Source organism: Lemur catta, chromosome 19 (assembly GCF_020740605.2).
Source record: "Lemur catta isolate mLemCat1 chromosome 19, mLemCat1.pri, whole genome shotgun sequence".
Lineage (NCBI taxonomy): Eukaryota > Metazoa > Chordata > Mammalia > Primates > Lemuridae > Lemur > Lemur catta.
The window spans coordinates 30,871,284-30,890,215 of NC_059146.1; the positions used below are offsets into that span (position 1 = coordinate 30,871,284).

The following is an 18,932-nucleotide window of genomic DNA, read 5'->3' on the forward strand; positions in this document are numbered from 1 at the left end:
CCAGTGAGAATGGCCTTTATCAAAAAGTCCCAAAACAACACATGTTGGCGTGGATGTGGAGAGACAGGAACACTCATACATTGCTGGTGGGACTGCAAACTAGTGCAACCCCTGTGGAAAGCATTATGGAGATACCTTAAACAAATTCAGATAGACCTACCATTCGATCCAGCAATCCCATTATTGGGCATCTACCCAGAAGAACAAAAGTCATTCTACAACAAAGACACCTGTACCCGAATGTTTATAGCAGCACAATTCATAATTGCAAAGATGTGGAAACAACCCAAATGCCCATCAATCCACGAATGGATTAGTAAATTGTGGTATATCTATACCATGGAGTATTACTCAGCTATAAGAAATAACGGTGATACGACATCTCTTTGGTTCTCCTGGAGAGAGTTGGAACCCCTTATATTAAGTGATATATCCAAAGAATGGATAAACAAGCATCACATGTACTCACCAGAAAATTGGTTTCCCTGACCATCACCTAAATGCACATCGGGGAAGGGTACCAATTAGATATCAGATTGAGATGGGGGGTGGGTGTATGCCCTCATGATGAGTGCGTTGCGCACCATCTGGGGAATGGTCATGCCTGAGGGTGCAGACTCGGGAAGGTGGGGGGTGGGGGGAGGGGATGGAGGTATGACTACATGGTGAGTGCCAGGCGAACTGTCTGGGTGAATGGACACGCTTGAGGCTCTGACTCGGGGGATGGGCAGAACATGGACATTGTATATAACCTGAACTTATGTACCCCCATGATGAGCTGAAATTAAAAAAAAAAAAAAGAAAAAGAAAAAGAAAAAAATAGAAGTAATAATAAGATAGAATTTATTTAAAGTATAAGTGAGGAATCAGTATTTACAAGATGGATATATTCTAGGTTCAGGCATGACAGTTGAGGAGTAAGTTGCAATCAACAGATGATGTCCATTTTGTGTATATATACCATCAAAACCAGGAAAATTGGGAATAAAATTTGAGTTTGATATCTTTAAAAAAAAAAACTTTTTACAGATAGGTCTTATTATGTGATCCTCCTGCCTCAGCCTCCCTAGTAGCTGGGATCACAGGCATGAGCCACCTCGCCCAGTGCTTTCTTATACATCTATAAGACTCTTGTAGATTTTATACGTGAAATAAGAATAATCATACTATTCTGACTGGATTTCATTTTTTTTTTTAAAAGAAGACATTCTTCATTAAACATTGTTCTTGAAAACAAGAGGATATGATAGCAGTAGGCCATAGTTCCCCAGCCACTGTTCTAAATTGAAAGAGATCAAAGTGTTATAATAATCAAAGGCATAAATCTAGAGTAGTTTGATCTAGATACTAGTTTGAATATAGATATAAAAGATGCTCCTTAGAGAAATTTTAAAATTTTAATATGGATTAGAGTAGAATATGAAATTATTATTATTTTTCTTATGTGTCATTACTAGGTTAAATAGGAATTTGTCTTTCTTTAGGGGATGCACTGACATATGTATGAGTGAAACATCAATGTTTATAACACTGTCAAATTATACAGCAAAATGTATACAAAACAGAAAGTTCATGTGATAGTATGTTAACATAAATTCATTGTACTGTGATTTCAACTTTTATGTTTCCAATTTTTAATAAGTTTGGGGAAAACTGCAAAATGTATATCCTTTGGTTAACTTTTAATCAATTTTGAATTGTGGACATGGAATGTAAATTACTAATTTAAAATTTTACACACTTTCTAAAGGTATAAATCTAAATTTCATTCAAGGATTAAGTGTTTGATTCACCTTAAGAGATGTGAATGAAGATGCTTTCAGGTTTTTTACATTGTATCAGAGTTTTCCAGAAAGAAAGAATTCAAATTCAAAAAGGGGTAAGGAGTTACACGGAACTTTCCTAAATTCATTAAATCCATAGGTCTTTATCTCATAATAGCCCACTAACAATAACACAAAATAATGATATTATAACAAGTAACTAGTGTTTAACATAAACCATATGTCAAATACTTTCTCAAGTTTTCCACATAAATGAACTGATTTAATTCTAACAATAGCACCATAATGTAGGTATTATCCCCATATACAAATAAGCCATAAGGAGCAGAAAGACCATCAGGATGGTGAAGATACATGCAAAGGCTAAAGGCTCTCCCATGTCTGTTAGATTACCAGAGGTTTTCTATGACATTAATTTACTCAACTGTAATAACTGATTTGTGCTGGAAAGCTTTTATACCATAAAGAAACAAGGGTTACATATATTAATTTTCCTTTAGTATAAATATTCTGATAACCCACAGTGTTGGGAAGTGTAGCCTTGTGCATGCAGTCTTTCAGCCCCCACATGGCCATATATGATTGGGCCTTGGGCCTGGGACACTTGTTTACCATGATATAAAAAGCCCTCCCAGCCTATGCTGGGCTTATCGGCTAGTACAGGACTATCTTTCCCTGTTTCAGACTCACTGTGTACTCCTTTGTTATGCTTAAGGACATGTCAATGGCCCTGAGGCACACCCCCAGCATTCTGTATTTCAGACCCCACAGAAAAAGGGTTGAGGTCCTATCACTGCAGCAGGAAGTGCAGTGTGTGCAGCTACACTGTTCACATCAGCTACACAGTGGAACCACCAGCCAGGATTGACACACTGCAAGGAAGAGGATCTTGTGCACTCTGTCTCCTCTTTTGCTTTAAATAAATGCTATACCACTTGGTGTGCTTGTTGTCTGTTTTCCACAACCTCAAATCATGTATCAGTCTCTTCCCTGGGTGGTACTTACCTGCCTTTTAACAACTTGGTTGCACAGTCTGGCCACAGTGACCAGTGAAATATAGAGGAATGCCATATATATTTCTTATATATAAAATATAATGTAAATTCTCTGAATCTGAACATTTAGATTATAACTAAAAACTTTAAACATTTATATTCCAAAGAGTTATTACCAGTATAAATTATTTGATGCCTTATAAAAACTGATCCATGTGTAAAAGCCTTTTCACATTGTCATTTAAACTGTTTCTCAGTGGTATAAATTCATGGATATATTGTAAATTGTCTATTATATATAAATGCCATAAAGTCTCTCACTGGTATGAATTCTCCGATGTACTTTAAGGATTGAACTAAGCCTAAATGACTTCCCACATTTGTCACATTCAAAGGGTTTCTCACCAGTGTGAATACTCTGATGTACTTTCAGGCTTGAACTGAGTCTAAAGGACTTCCCACATTTGTTACACTGAAAGGGTTTCTCACCACTGTGAATACTCTCATGCCGAGTAAGTCGTCCATACACACTAAAGGCTTTTCCACATTCCTTACATTCATAGGGTTTCTCACCAGTATGAAACCTGTGGTGTATAGTAAGTTGATGGCTACTCCTAAAAGCTTTCCCACACTCTTTACATTCATGGGGTTTCTCACCAGTATGAATTCTCTCATGTCTAACAAGATGTGAGGTGTGACTAAAGGCCTTCCCACAGTGTTTACATTCATAGGGTTTTTCACCAGTATGAATTCTATCATGTTGTATAAGGTTTGAGGCTTGACTGAAGGCCTTCCCACATTCCTTACATTCATAGGGTTTCTCACCAGTATGAATTCTCTCATGTATTCTAAGTCTTCCAACTTCACTAAAGGCCTTTTTACATTCATGACATATGTAGGATTTCTCACCAGTATGAACTCTTCCATGTTGAGCGAGGTTTGAAGCACGACCAAAGGCCTTTCCACATTCTTCACATTCATAGGGTTTTTCACCGGTATGAATTCTTCGATGTACTCTAAGATCTGTAAGACGACTAAAGGTGGTCCCACACTCTTCACATTGATAGGGTTTTTCACCAGTATGAATTCTTTTATGGACTCTTAGGTCTGTAAGACGACTAAAGGCCTTCCCACATTCCTGACATTCATAGGGCTTCTCACCAGTGTGAATTATTTGATGTACCCTAAGGTCTGTGTGACGACTAAAGGTCTTCCTACATTCCTTACATTCATAGGGTTTCTCTCCATATTGAATTCTCTGATGTAGAGTAAGAGGTGAAGGTTTTCTATAAATGTACATCTTCCCATAGCTGATTATTTCATAGCTTGATTCCAAATCTAAAAGAAATGAGAAAAGAAAAACACTTTCTTTCCTTGACCAGAAAAAGTAAGTGTTCTATGGTAGAATTAAGAGAAAACTGAAAGTCTCAGCTATTAGAGATGGTATAAAGAACTCTAAAATACAGTTCTAGGAAAGATGGTAGAGGAGGAAGCACCAGGAATCTGTCATGCTACCTAGACAACAATTGCACTGGCAGAATCTGTCTGATGTATTCATATTTTGGAACTCTGGAATAATACTCTAAGGCTTGTAATGGCATGGATGGTAAATTGTGGCTAATTTCAGTCAATTTCAGCTCAAATGAGCTACCCAGCCCCCAGCCCCAGCACAGAGAGGCATGTTCCTGGAGCAACTTGCAGCCAGCTTAAAGGACACAAGGTAGGCAATAAGGACCCTGCCCTTCAAAATTTGGGGATCTGACTTCTGATTGCTGTTTCCAATCTTAGTGGTGTAGACACATTGGCATTCTGCCATTGTTACATCCTTCTGCCCCAGTACTGGAAGCCCCTATCCCTCCAGCTGAAACAACTTCCAGAGAAACGATCAGTTTCCTTCCTCTTCCTTCATTTTTATCGTTTTCTTCTTTTGGGAGCCAAACATTTAGAGATTTTAAAAAACCAAAACCAAAAACAAATACACAGGGGAATTTAGAGAGTCATGGTGTATGCCCAAAGAAAGGTACAGGCTTCAAAAAGACCTAAGACCTTAAGCTTATACCTCGGGGTAATCCATAACACAAGAGAGCCTACAACAATCAAAAGACAAAAATTTGCAAACCCTGAAAAAGAGGAGAATCTCATTTCCAGAGTTACTACATTATTAGATCCAAGTATCTAATTTTCTACCCCCCAAAATCACACGATATACAAAGTAACAGGACAATATGACCCATTCAAAGGAAACACATAAACCAACAGAAACTATCCCTGAGGAAGACCAGATGGTGGATTTGCTAGACAAAGATAGTATAACAATTCTCTTAAAGATATTCAAAGAAGTAAAGGAAGATGTGGATAAAGTCAAGAAAATGATGTCTGAACAAAATGGAAATATCAATAAAGAGATAGAAAACCTCAAAAGAAACCAAAAAGATATTAAGTAACTGAAAAGTACAATAACTGAAATGAAAAATTCCCTAGAGGGATCCAAAGGCAGATTTGAGCAGGCAGAACAGTGAACTTGAAGATCAGACAACTAAAATTATCAAGTATAAAGAAAAGAAAAAGGAAAGATGAAGAAAGGACAGCCTAAGGGACCTGTGTATCACCATCAAGTAGAGCAACATATGCATTGTGGAAATTTCAGAAGAACAAGAATAAGAAAGGAGCAGAGAGATTATTTGAAGAAATAATTCCAAAAACTTCCTAACTTTGATGAAAGATGGGAATATAGTCAAAGAAGGAATCTTTAAAGCATCAAGAGAAAAAAAGTAACCAACTCATCAAATACAAGGGATCCTCAATAAGATGATCACCAGATGTTTCATCAGAAACTTTGGAGGTCAGAAGGCAGTAGGTTAATATATTCAAAGGGCTAAAAGAAAAAAAAAAAAGTCAACCAAGAATCCTATCTGGCACACCCATCCTTCAAAAATGAGGGCGAAATTAAGACATTTCAGATAAAAAAAAAAAGCTGAGGTGGTTCATTATTATTACAACTGCCCTTCAAGAAACGGTAAAAGAAGTCCTTCAAGATGAAATGAAAAACACTTTACAGTAACTTGAGGTTGTATGAAGAAATAAAAATCTCAGTAAAGGTAAATACATAGGCAATTATATTAATAAAAGCTAGCATTGGCCGGGCGCGGTGGCTCACGCCTGTAATCCTAGCACTCTGGGAGGCCGAGGCGGGTGGATCGCTTGAGGTCAGGAGTTTGAGACCAGCCTGAGCAAGAGCGAGACCCCGTCTCTACTAAAAATAGAAAGAAATTATCTGGCCAACTAAAAAATATATAGAAAAAAAATAGCCGGGCATGGTGGCGCATGCCTGTAGTCCCAGCTACTCGGGAGGCTGAGGCAGTAGGATCGCTTAAGCCCAGGAGTTTGAGGTTGCTGTGAGCTAGGCTGATGCCACGGCACTCACTCTAGCCTGGGCAACAAAGCGAGACTCTGTCTCAAAAAAAAAAAAAAAACATTTCACTGCAAAAAATCAACAGAACACCAAAGAGGACAATAATACAGGAAATGAAGGACAGAAAACATATAAAGCATAGAAAATAAATAGCAAAATGACACAAGAAAATCCCCCATATCAGTAATTACTTTAAATGTACATGGATTAAACTCTCCTATCAAATAACAGAGATTAGCAGCATGGATTTAAAAATGATCCAACTACATGCTGTCTACAAAAGACTCACTTTAGATCCAGAGGCACAAACAGGTTAAAAGTGAAAGGATGGAAATGGTACTTCATGCAAATAGTAGCCAAAAGAGAGCAGGGATGGCTATCAATAAGCCAGTTACAAAAAGATGAATACTGAATGATCGATCCACTTATATAAGATATATAAGCACTCAAATTTATAGTGACAGACAGCAGAATGGTAGATGCCTTGGGTTTGAGGAGGAGGGGAATGGGGAGTTATTGTTTGATGGGTATAGAGCTTCAGTTTTGAAAGATGAAGAGTTCTGGAGATGGAGGATGGTGATGGTTACACAATAATATGAATGTACTTAATACCACTGAATTGTACACTAAAAAATGGTTAAAATTTTATGTGTATTTTATCACAATTAAAGTTATTAAATTAAAAAGCAAAAATAAAATGAATAAAATTTGAAAACATGAAAGGAGAGCTCAGAAAATAATACTGTATGCAGTGGAGTTCTAGTAAATGTTCAACAATCAGCTCTAAACACATACGCACACACAAACACACAGAGCACTGATTTGTAACGTCTATGATGTAAATACTCCCACCACAGGCAATTTCAAGTTAAAAATATTACAGAACCCAAACTTTGGATGAGATATAAACAATTATCTCTAGAGAGCCGATACTAAACAGCTCTAACACACCACTTCTACATAACATATAAATATATACGTATGTGAAAAAAAGTATTTCATAATTATACCTGACCATTCTTCAATTATAATTCCTGTAAATATACACATATTTACTGTAGTTGTCACAAGGACCCTTTAACAACAACTACAGAGTCTTCTCTAATCCATGAAGGATATGTTCCAAGACCCCCAGTAGATGCCTGAAACCGTGGATAGTACTATAGGTTCATTCCCACCTGCACAGCCACGTGCTTTCTTCTTGATGTCCACAACGATTATAATACTGAGAGTTTTTATTTAGTTTTCTTCACCTGAGATTTTATTATTTACGATGTTTTATTCTTTTATATCTTTTCTCAGGTCCTCTCTACCTTTCCCTTTTAACCAAGACCAACCATTCTGGTAATCCCCATGAAAGTATGTCAATCAGTTTTGCAACATATACCAGGTTTACATACCAGTCTTGTCCTCAGCCCCCATTTCATGTCTCTGCAAGAATGTTACTTCCTAAGAAAAGGGTTCCTGACTACCCTACCTTACTTAAATTTTCCCTGTTCTTGGCAAATCCTTGGTTAGTGTCCTTCATAGTATATTTCACTACCTGATACTTTTTATCCACATATTTCATGTTTATATCTTTCTTTTTTTTTTTTTTTTTGAGACAGTGTCACTTTGTTGCCTGGGCTAGAGTGCCGTGGCATCAGCCTAGCTCACAGCAACCTCAAACTCTGGGGCTCAAGCAATCCTACTGCCTCAGGCTCCCGAGCAGCTAGGACTACAGGCATGTGCTACCATGCCCGGCTAATTTTTTCTATATATATGTTTAACTGTCTATATAATTTCTTTCTATTTTTTTTTTTTTTTGGTAGAGACGGGGTCTCGCTCTTGTTCAGGCTGGTCTTGAACTCCTGAGCTCAAACGATCCGCCCACCTCAGCCTCCCAGAGTGCTAGGATTACAGGCATGAGCCACCACGCCCGGCCTATATCTTTCTTAATACAGTATAATCTCCATGACTGCAGGCACATCATCTAATTCAGTATTATTGCATTGATTGTGCCAAGCACAGTGCTAGACTCAAACTAATCAAATATTTGTCAGATATAAAAAAGAATGTAGCTGGGTGCTGTGGCTCACGGCTGTAATTCTAGCACTCTGGGAGGCCGAGGCGGGAGGATCGCTCAAGGTCAGGAGTTAGAGACTAGCCTGAGCAAGAGCAAAACCCCGTCTCTACTAAGAAATACAAAAAAAATGATTTGGACAGCTAAAAAAAAAAAAAAAAAAAAAAAATATATATATATATATATATATAGAAAAAATAAGCCGGGCGTGGTGGCGCATGCCTGTAGTCCCAGCTACTTGGGAGGCTGAGGCAGAAGGATTGCTTGAGCCCAGGAGTTTGAGGTTGCTGTGAGCTAGGCATGACGCCATGGCATTCTAGCCCGGGGAACAGAGTGAGACTCTGTCTCAAAAAAAAAAAAAAAAAAAAAAAGAACGTATTAGTGAGTAGAGTCACATATATAAATCCATGTGCAAAAGAGAATCTGGAAAGTTATTTGGGTCCAAAATAATTTTAACAAGGTAAAATGACTGCACTACAGAAGAAGGAGAGTGCCTGTTTTTGAATTGGCAGGGAAATATGACAAATAAATCGTAAGTGGTTAATGAAGCGCACATGAAGTTTACTGCGTATTATCTCATGCTGAGATAGTCATTTACTCTCCACATTGCAAGTCTTTTCTCCACTGAGAAGGAAGCATTTCAACCAACATTTCAAGGATCTGTCTTCTCCTTGACCACCTGGGCTTTGACTTACACAGATAGCTTCCCCTGCCTGACTTGCTCTTTCTTACCTGTACACCATCTTCTGGTTTCTTCCCTCATGACCACCCAGGGCTCTTTTCCTTGCTCCAGTAAGGCAATTACATCTGGCTTAGAAATGGAATGTCCTGCTTACAAAGAAAAGAAATACCACAGGATACGGAAATAAACTTTGACTAGTCAAAATAAAAATTATAATACACCAAAGGCTAAAATAATATTGAATAAAATTTTAGAGATGACACAAGTAAGAAAATTAAGGAACAAGAAATCAGTTAGGTAAAGGACAGAAGTTGTTTTCCTGTTTATTTAAAATTTAACTCATATGTCCTTTTACTCTAGAGAGCAAGTATAATGTATTTGAAAACATAGAATTTGGAGCCTGGGATAAATTCCTGCCTTTGCCACTTTCCAGGTGTATGTGACCTTGGACAAGTCACTTAAACCCACTCTTCCTCAGTATTCCCACTTGTAAAATGGGGATAATAACAGGACTGTTGGGGGGGATTAAGTTAATTAATCTTCTCAGTTATTTAAATCACTTAAATCACATATGTGCTTTGAACACTAACCAATACATAGTAATCACAATGTTAGCTATTGTTATTGTTCTTATGTTACTAGAGTACATAAGAAGAGACAGATACCATATATTGATTCCCATTGTAAATGTAATTTTCATGAATTACAACTTTCAACTACAAATCAGATGAACTCTATCTTGGGAAATGGACTGCTTTTGCTTTAGTTTTAAATAAATTTCATTTATCTAATCCACCACTACATTAATCATAGAGTATCATTTAACAATGAGAGTAAGTAAGGACCTTGCATCAAGCTGATATCCCTGCAAGCACATCAGATAATAAAAGGGCATTTTGCAGCAATTTCGAGCACAAATAAATATGAAACCTGGATCCTTTAACAATAATTTTACACTATTTGCCACAGAAATCTAATCTAGCTGTTTGGTCATTATGGTAAAGAGGCAAATACAAGAAGGACCATGGGCTGGGTGTGATGGCTCATGCCTGTAATCCCAGCACTTTGGGAAGCAGAGGAGGGAGGATCACTTGAGGCCAGGAGTTCAAGACCATCTTGGGCAACATAGCAAGAGCCCGTCTGTATAAAACAAATTTTAAAAAATTAGCTGGGGGTGGTGGTGCATGTCTGTAGTCCTCTACTCAGGAAGCTGAGGCAAGAGGATCACTTGAGCCTAGGAGTCCGAGGCTGCAATGAGCTATGATCGCACCACTGCACTCCAGCCTAGGGTGATAGAGAAAGACCCTGTCTCAAAAAAATAAAATAAAAAATAAAAAGAAAGAAGGACCAGAAAGAGACGTAGGTGTCACTGAAGGATAGGGAAGACGACGGTGTTTAATGGAGTTGCCATTTCCAACCCAACAAACCTCGAATCACTGTGATAGGAACAGGGAGAAGAAATTTAACTAGTTTTTGGAAAAGCAGCCCTAAATATCACAGTGGAAAAAACACATATCCTAGAAAGCAAATTCTAAATTATTCTAAACTATTTTAGGCTGATAAACATACCCAGTGAGACCAAGTTACCATAGTTCTCCATCATTACATCCCGGTACAAGGTCTTCTGAACAGGGTCGAGACATTCCCATTCCTGCTGAGAGAAGTCTATGGCCACATCACTGAATGTCACTGATCTCTGAAACGGCAAATCCATGTATTACCAGGGATATTAAAGAAAATATTTTGAAAGTGGAAATAGAGGAGATGAAGGACTGCACTGCAAGAAAAGAGTAATATGGGAAGCATGTAGGCTGGAAATTTTTGATATGGGAGGGGACCGTAGCAGAATGTATATGTATTTTTGAAGAAGTCTGGTGACACAGACAAACTTTCTGCAAGCTCTGCGATACCTCTAAATATCTGAAACTTTTGGGAATGGACAAATAATAATGTTTCCCTACTAAATGAAAGTGAATACAAGCATAATGCCCAAATGATATCTGCCTCATAAATTCTCAATAAATGTGAGTTTGACAATCAGTTTTGCTTTTCATTGAAGAGAAAAATCTAATCATGGGATGTTTTTCTTCAACTTTTACAAAAGTGGGTTTGAGTAAAATTAAGAATTTCTTTAGGCCGGGCATGGTGGCTCATGCCTGTAATCCTAGCACTCTGGGAGGCCAAGGCGGGTGGATCACTCAAGATCAGGAGTTCGAGACCAGCCTGAGCAAGAGCGAGACCCCGTCTCTACTAAAAAAATAGAAAGAAATTATATGGACAACTAAAAATATATATAGAAAAAATTAGCTGGGCACGGTGGCACATGCCTGTAGTCCCAGCTACTCGGGAGGCTGAGGCGGAAGGATCACCTGAGCCCAGGAGCTTGAGGTTGCTGTGAGCTAGGCTGACACCACGGCACTCTAGCCTGAGCAACAGAGTGAGACTCTGTCTCAAAAAAAAAAAAAAAAAAAAGAATTTCTTTAAGCATTAAGGACTTCATTATGTCAGAAATTACCATAGCAATGTTAGTTGTTTCAACAAATCCATGTATTTCTTTGGTACATAAGATTATATTTTATGGATATATCAGAGTTGATGATTTATGCAGTTAGGTTGCACATTAGGTCTTCCCCAATTTGAAGATTCTCTGTTCACCTAATATATATAATATTCGTTTTTATTGCTATCTACCATCTTTCACTGAATACTTTCCTTATTTTGAGTGTGGTAGGTAACTTCAAAGATGATTACCAATGTTCCTCCACCTTCTGGAATTTATGTTCTTGTATAACATCCTCCCTTTGACAGTGGGCTAAACCCAGTGACTTGCTTCTAACAAATAGAATATAGCAAAAATGATATCCAATACTAGGGTATATAAATATGATTTCCATATTGCTTGCCCTCTCCGGACATCTTGCTTGCTTGCTGTGATAAAGCCAGCTGCCATTTTTTGAGCTGTTCTATGGAGAAGTCCATAAGACAATAAATAGAGAGTAGCCTCCAGTCATCAGCCAGTGAGGAACTGAAGACCTTAGTCCAACAGCCCATGAAGTTGATCCTGTGAATAACCACTTGAGAGAGCTTGGAGGCAGATTGAGCCTTAAGATGACTATAGCACTGAGAAACACCTTGACTGTAGTCTTGTTAGAGACAGAACCAGACAGCTAAGCTGAGTCATATCTGGATTTATAACTTCTGAAACTGTGACATGATAAATGTTTGTTGTTTTAAGCCCTTTAGTTTCAGGGCCATTGTTAGGCAGTGACAGATAAATAATACACTGAGTTAAAAATACTGAGGAAGGCTGATCAATTGTATAGATGTCATCCACACTTAGCATGACCCATTCAATGACAAAAGAGCGTGGGTATTTATTTCTCATTATTTTCCTACCAAATCTATAACCTCCATGTTACAAGTCCAAATCATATACTAATCCATGGAAAGCATTAGATTTCACCCTACATTAAGAGTCAGATCATTCATTGACAAATTCTACCTTACCTACCTAGAAATCTCAGATTTGTGGGAAATTTCAAAGTCTTCTCATGGATGATCAAACAGATCTGTTGCCTCTATCTCACCTGACCCTCAAATCATAAATCTTTACTTCAAAAGACTTACCTTCTTCAATGCTTCTTCATTACCCTTAAGCGAAGAATAGGCATTTAAGATATATAGAATAATTTGGTCAGTAATTATGAACACTAGTTACAGTGACCACATAGGGAGAATGCTGGTTAATTTGGCACCACAGTTCACTGGAAGTGGGAAGTAGAATATGTGAGGGAATTTTCTTGGTAGGAAATTTGAAGAAAATTACTGAAAATACCTATAGGATCTAAAACATATACATACATATATTTCAAAAAGGAGAGAAACTTCAACTTACATGGGCCATAGTTTTAGACCCGCAAGAGTGGATCAGTCCTCACGGTTCTTCTACCAGAAAAGGAGAGTCTAGTGAACTTAGACCTGGGAAAAGAGAAAGACCTTAAAACTAGCTGTGCTTTAGTTTTTCCCACAAGACTTAAGTTAACATTATTAATGCCATTATGCTCTTACATTCCAGGTTTCAAGTTACCTCCCATTACACACAATTTGGGAAGATTGGAATTTTGGATAATCCCATGTCCTCCCTCAATTCCCAGGGGTCTCAGCTACACAGAGTCATACAGAAGAGGCACATCTGCATTGAAGCCAGACCCAGGTACTTCAGCAAGAAAATTTCTGGCCAGTGAACCATTTTGGTGAGGAAGATGTGGACATTAAGATTGGGCAGCTCTGTCATCCTCTCAGCAGATCTACCTGTTCCCGTTCCCACCTTCAAGACTCAAAAGAGGGCGTATCATACAAATCAGGACTTCGTTTGGTCTTGAAATTGGGTCAGCACAGTCAAGATACTCGAAATGGATAGCGAGTGTTCAACATTCTGAATCTAGCACAGCTTACTAGTTAAATACATGACAGATTATCACTGTCCTAGAATACAAAGTAGTCATTAAATGTGAAGTTGAGAAAAGTATTTAAGGACATGGAAAAAATTCTGATATAATGTGAAGAGAAAACTCAAGTTGACCAATACATTTATTTTTATAAAATATATGAATATACAATTCAATACAAAGAGAAATACTGACAAACAGATAATCATAAACAGTAGACAGAAAAAGCCTGAAAATTATACAACCACACAGTAATAGTACTTATATTTTTGGTTATGTTAGTTTTGGTTTTATTTCTTTGTTTTTTTTAAAGAAATAAATCACTGTGTATTCAGTTATTTTTGTTCAATACATGAAACAACTGCATAAGGCTAAAGTGGAGGTAAAATACACTTTTGCCATGATCAGAATTTGACATCACGATCACCTGTCTTTTTGTCTTTTAAATTTTTCTTCACTAAATTTTACTTCATAATCATTGTAACAATGGACATAGTAAATTAAAATGTATGATATTTTCTTTTTCTTTTTTTTTTTTGAGACAGGGTCTCGCTCTAGTCTAGAATACAGTGGCATCATCATTGCTCACTGCAACTTCAAATTCCTGGGCTCAAGCAATTCTCCTACCTCAGCCTTCAGAGTCACTGGGACTACGGGGGCATCCACGACACCTAGCTAATTTTTCTTTTTTCTGTGGAGACGAGGTCTTGCTCTTGCTCAGACTGGTCTCCAACTGACCTCAAGCGATCCTCCTGCCTTGGCCTTCCAGAGTGCTAGGATTACAGGTGTGAGACACCTCACCGGGCCTTCAAGTATGATTTTTTTTTTTTTGAGACAGAGTCTCACTCTGTTGCCCAGGCTAGAGTGCCGTGGCGTCAGCCTAGCTCACAGCAACCTCAAACTCCTGGGCTTGAGCAATCCTCCTGCCTCAGCCTCCCGAGTAGCTGGGACTACAGACACACGCCACTATGCCCGGCTAATTTTTTCTATATATATATATACATATATATATGTTTTTAGCTGTCCATACAATGTCTTTTCTATTTTTAGTAGAGACGGGGTCTCGCTCTTGCTCAGGCTGGTCCCGAACTCCTGAGCTCAAACAATCCGCCCGCCTCGGCCTCCCAGAGTGCTAGGATTACAGGCGTGAGCCACCGCGCCCGGCCCAAGTATGATTTTTGACCACAAAATATCACTTCTAGAAATAATAATAACAAAAAAAATCCTATGGAAGTATACAAAGTATATATATATATATGCACAAAGATGTTAATCAAAAAATATCTCAGAGGAGGCAATAGGTTAAATATATTATACTCTGCTATATTGTGACATACTATTCCATTATTAATAAGGATGATATTAAACCATATAATTGACAGAAAACAATATTAAAAGAATTACTCAGTGAAGAAGGCAAGTTTAAACAGGTATGCATAATTTAGGAGGTGGTATCCTTTTGAACTTAAGAACACAGCCATCGTTGTCAGACTTTTAGGAAATGATATCAAGCTTTGTTCTGTGACAGTTATCTCAGTGCCTGCTTCCTAATCAGCATAGTAGGGATGAGAATATCACCCATGACATATGACTAGTTTGAAAACTAAGCAAGATAATCCACATAAACACTAAAAAATATATCAAAATGGCTAATGTAAATTATCTATCATTACTAAAATGAAAATTATTACATGTCTTTCAATCTATTATTAGAAAAGGATGTTCATGCCTATAATCCCAGCACTTTGGCAAAGAGACTGAGGCAGGAGGATCACTTGAGGCTAGAAGTTCAAGATCAGCCTGGGCAACATAGTGAGACCCTGCCTCTACAAAAAAAATTTTTTTTTAATTAGCCAGGGATTGTGGCATGCGCCTATGCTCCTAGCTACTGAGGAGGCTGAGGCAGGAGGATTGTCTGGGCCCAAGAATTTAAGGTTACAGTGAGCTATGATCATGCCACTGCACTCCAGCCTGGGTGACAGAGTGAGGCCGTATCTCAAAAAAAAAAAAAAAGAAAGAAAGAAAGAAAAGGATATTAATTCCAAATTCTGTTGCTTCCTCCTTTTCCTTCCTGTTTTTATAGTCGAATTGTCAAATTTGTGCTTTGGGGGCTTTTTCTTATAATTCCAATTTTTAAAATTTCAGTGCCTACTTTTGAGAAAATAGAATTATGATTAATAAAATCATTAGTATAAAAAAAAGGAAAATGAGAGAGAGAGATTATCAGACAGGAAAAAAGAAAATGTTCCCTTACTCAGTCCCCAGCAACTAAAGAGAGCAAGAAGAATTCTGTTCAGCATCATAAACCAACGATACAGTAAACAAAGAATGTTAACCAAAAAGAGAATCTTATCTTCTGTGCAACACGGAGATTTATATAAATATTTATAATAACACAATTTTATTTTCTGGTATAATAACTATGTTTGGAAATATTATTTGTACTTGCAAAACACATGGAAATCAGAAATTAGTGCCATTTTCTTTGAAAGTAATTTGAAATTAAAAAATTAATTCTTAAAGGGTGTTTTACTTACTAATATGACATCCTGGTAATTACGTTTTAAATAATGATTTTAATATCTAAAAGGTATAAATACTTGAAATGCTTTTCAAACAAGGAGATCCCTGGCCCTTCTCTCTTTTCCCTACAAGTGTTTAAGGAAACCTATGATTGGGTTAGATTCCCATTTTAAACTAAGAGTTAGACTCTTTGTCTCCTATATTTGATCAAGTATATTATGTCAAAATAAATCCAGTTAAAAATGTAAACCCATTAAAAACTGTAAATATTTACACCAAAATATAAAAAGCAATTATATCTGTGCAATTATGGATTATTTTTATTTTCATCTTCATAAATTTCACAGGAAATTTTTTCTGCAACAAGGCTGCATTAATTCCATCATCATAAATACAACATAAAGATATTTCAAAGTATTAAAATTATTTATAGACATCATTACAGGGAGAGGCTATATTTTCATCATCAAAAATAATCTGCAAATAATAGGTTTGTCATGAAAACTCAATTTGATTAGAATAACAAGGATATTTTTGAATATCCTTTAAGCTGTAATGTTCCAATATAACTAGACAGATATCACTATACTTTTCCATTAATAGAAAGGAAAATGGCCTTTGAGATTAATAAGTATATGCCAAATAGGAAGTTTTGAGTACCCAAAATATACTCAATAAATCCAGCTACATACTCCATTCTTCTCTGAATAAGCAATGTGGATACAATACTCACAAAAAAAAGTCTTACAAAATTCTATTCTTTAAAATGATCTGCGTGTATAATTTAAAATTTTCTTTACTACCATTACCCAAAATATGAAGACTATTTAACATAAGCTCATAGCCATTGTTCCTTACAGTGATTAATTCTTATAAACAAATGTTACTATCAGCATAATATTTTATTCCATGGATGTCTTGTAAATTTTCTTAACCATTCCCATAATCTTGATCACTAATTTTGTGCAAAACCATCCCCAAATATAATAACCTTTAATTCCAGACCTAAACTGCAGCCCTGTATCTTTTGGGTTATGTACACCTTTGAAAACTGCATTTCTACAAATATATACAGTAATTCTCTATACAATCTCATGGAGTTTGTGGTCTCCTGTAAGCCCATAAATACAAAGAATCCCTGCTTAAGAACTCCCATTTGGGGGCCGGGCGCGGTGGCTCACGCCTGTAATCCTAGCACTCTGGGAGGATGGATCGCTCGAGGTCAGGAGTTCGAGACCAGCCTGAGCAAGAGCGAGACCCCGTCTCTACTAAAAAATAGAAAGAAATTATATGGACAGCTAAAAAATACATATAGAAAAAATTAGCCGGGCATGGTGGCGCATGCCTGTAGTCCCAGCTACTCGGGAGGCTGAGGCAGGAGGATCGCTTAAGCCCAGGAGTTTGAGGTTGCTGTGAGCTAGGCTGATGCCACGGCACTCTAGCCCGGGCAACAGAGTGAGACTCTGTCTCAAAAAAAAAAAAAAAAAGAACTCCCATTTGGGAACACTTGAGGGTTGGTTTCACTCCCTTAACTAGTAAGGGACACATCACAAGAACTTCATTTGTGATGTTACACCCTCCAAGGCCACACCCACTGTGACCGCATACATATAACCAGGTGAAACAAGAGAGTGAAATCTGTATCAGAGTTCACAGCAGGTCCTGGGGGTGAGAGCTCAGAGAATGCTCAAACATGTAAACGAACCCCAGAGAACTGCCAGGGAGAACCTTCCCAGGAAGGAATCCTATCCCTAGAGTCTATTAGTTCGTAGGATCTGGAGCAATTCCTGGTCTACAATTCCCTTTCTAACAGCAAGTCTGTACCTTCTTGCTGGAAACTGTCGTGTTGTATGACACAGTATTTGATCTCCCAATTGCGACAATGTCTCTGTGGCAATTATACTTGGCTGACAGGAGGGCACAGGAGGCATCAGGGAACATGAAGCCACGGGGTCAGTGACACCACAGAACCACAAAACCACAGCAACGCACGACCGCGTGAAGGACACGCTCCTTATGTCAGGGTCACTCACGCAAGGACAACCACGCACCTCACAGTCTCACAGCTGCACCCACCGTCACAAAGGCACGCCCCGGCCCCGTCACACGCTGCACGGTCTCTCCCCACGCCGCCGCTCTCCCAGAGATACGACCACCCGCTCTGCAGCCCCAGCACCCACGGCCCGAGATGGCGCGCAGACCCGCCCTGCCGCGCTCGGGGCCTCGGCGCTCCGAGCGCCTCCCGCACCCCCTCTCTCACCGCCATCAAGGGCCCCGCGCGGGCTGCGGTGTCTTTCCCGCAGCGACCCACGCCGGCGTATTCCTCAGGTGGCATCAGGGCACGCGCAGCGCGCAACCAGAGATGCCGGAAACGGAGCAAGAGGTTCCAGTTTGCACCGTCGCCTGAGTGAAATGTAGTCCAAGCTAGAATAGCCAGGACCGCAATCCCTAGCGAGAAATAAAGTCCAGGGTCGTAAAGGCCTGGGAGAAAAGCTGCACGTGACCATGGGGACCGAACACCGCGCCCCACCCGGAGACTTCTGGGAGTTGCAGTCGCTCCTAGAAGTGCGCAAGCGCAGATCGCCCACTTGCTGGCGGCCCTGATCCGAAAGCAAGGGTGATTTCAGCGCATTCTCATGGATGGCAGGCGGCGGTTCTCAGTGGGGCTGCACTGGGGCAATCTTACAAGGGAACTTCAGAGCTCTTATTTTACGAGCCCTTATCCCTGTGTGAGATGATCCGCCCTGAAAAGTCACTCCTTGAGGGAGATCGCGTGCCTCAGTAGGTATAAGGAGCTGAAGGTGACCTGACTTCATTATCTAATCAAACTTTGTGCGTGTTTGCGCGCGCCTGGGAGAGAGGCTGTGTATTCCGTCTCAAAAATGCTCATTTCATGGGGAATGCCATAGGTGCTTACTATTATTTTTCAATTTTACAGTTGATGCTTCTTAAGCCTAAGAAGTTACATAATGTGTAACTCCTGGCTTCAAGCAATCCTCCTGCCTTGGCCTCTCAAAGTGCTAGGA

The 18,932-nt window shown here is 38.7% G+C and overlaps 1 protein-coding gene across 1 annotated transcript; it reads right to left on the reverse strand.

The window, feature by feature from the left end:
* Positions 1-1,030: 1,030 nt before the first annotated feature.
* On the reverse strand, positions 1,031-18,391 carry LOC123624394 (zinc finger protein 607-like). Its single transcript, XM_045532131.1, has 5 exons — positions 18,167-18,391; positions 12,831-12,913; positions 10,505-10,631; positions 8,986-9,081; positions 1,031-4,117 (listed from the first exon to the last, which is right to left on the reverse strand). Exons 2-5 carry the CDS (start codon positions 12,837-12,839, stop codon positions 3,072-3,074), a joined length of 1,278 nt encoding a protein of 425 aa, XP_045388087.1. The 5' UTR covers positions 12,840-12,913; positions 18,167-18,391; the 3' UTR covers positions 1,031-3,071.
* Positions 18,392-18,932: the final 541 nt, after the last annotated feature.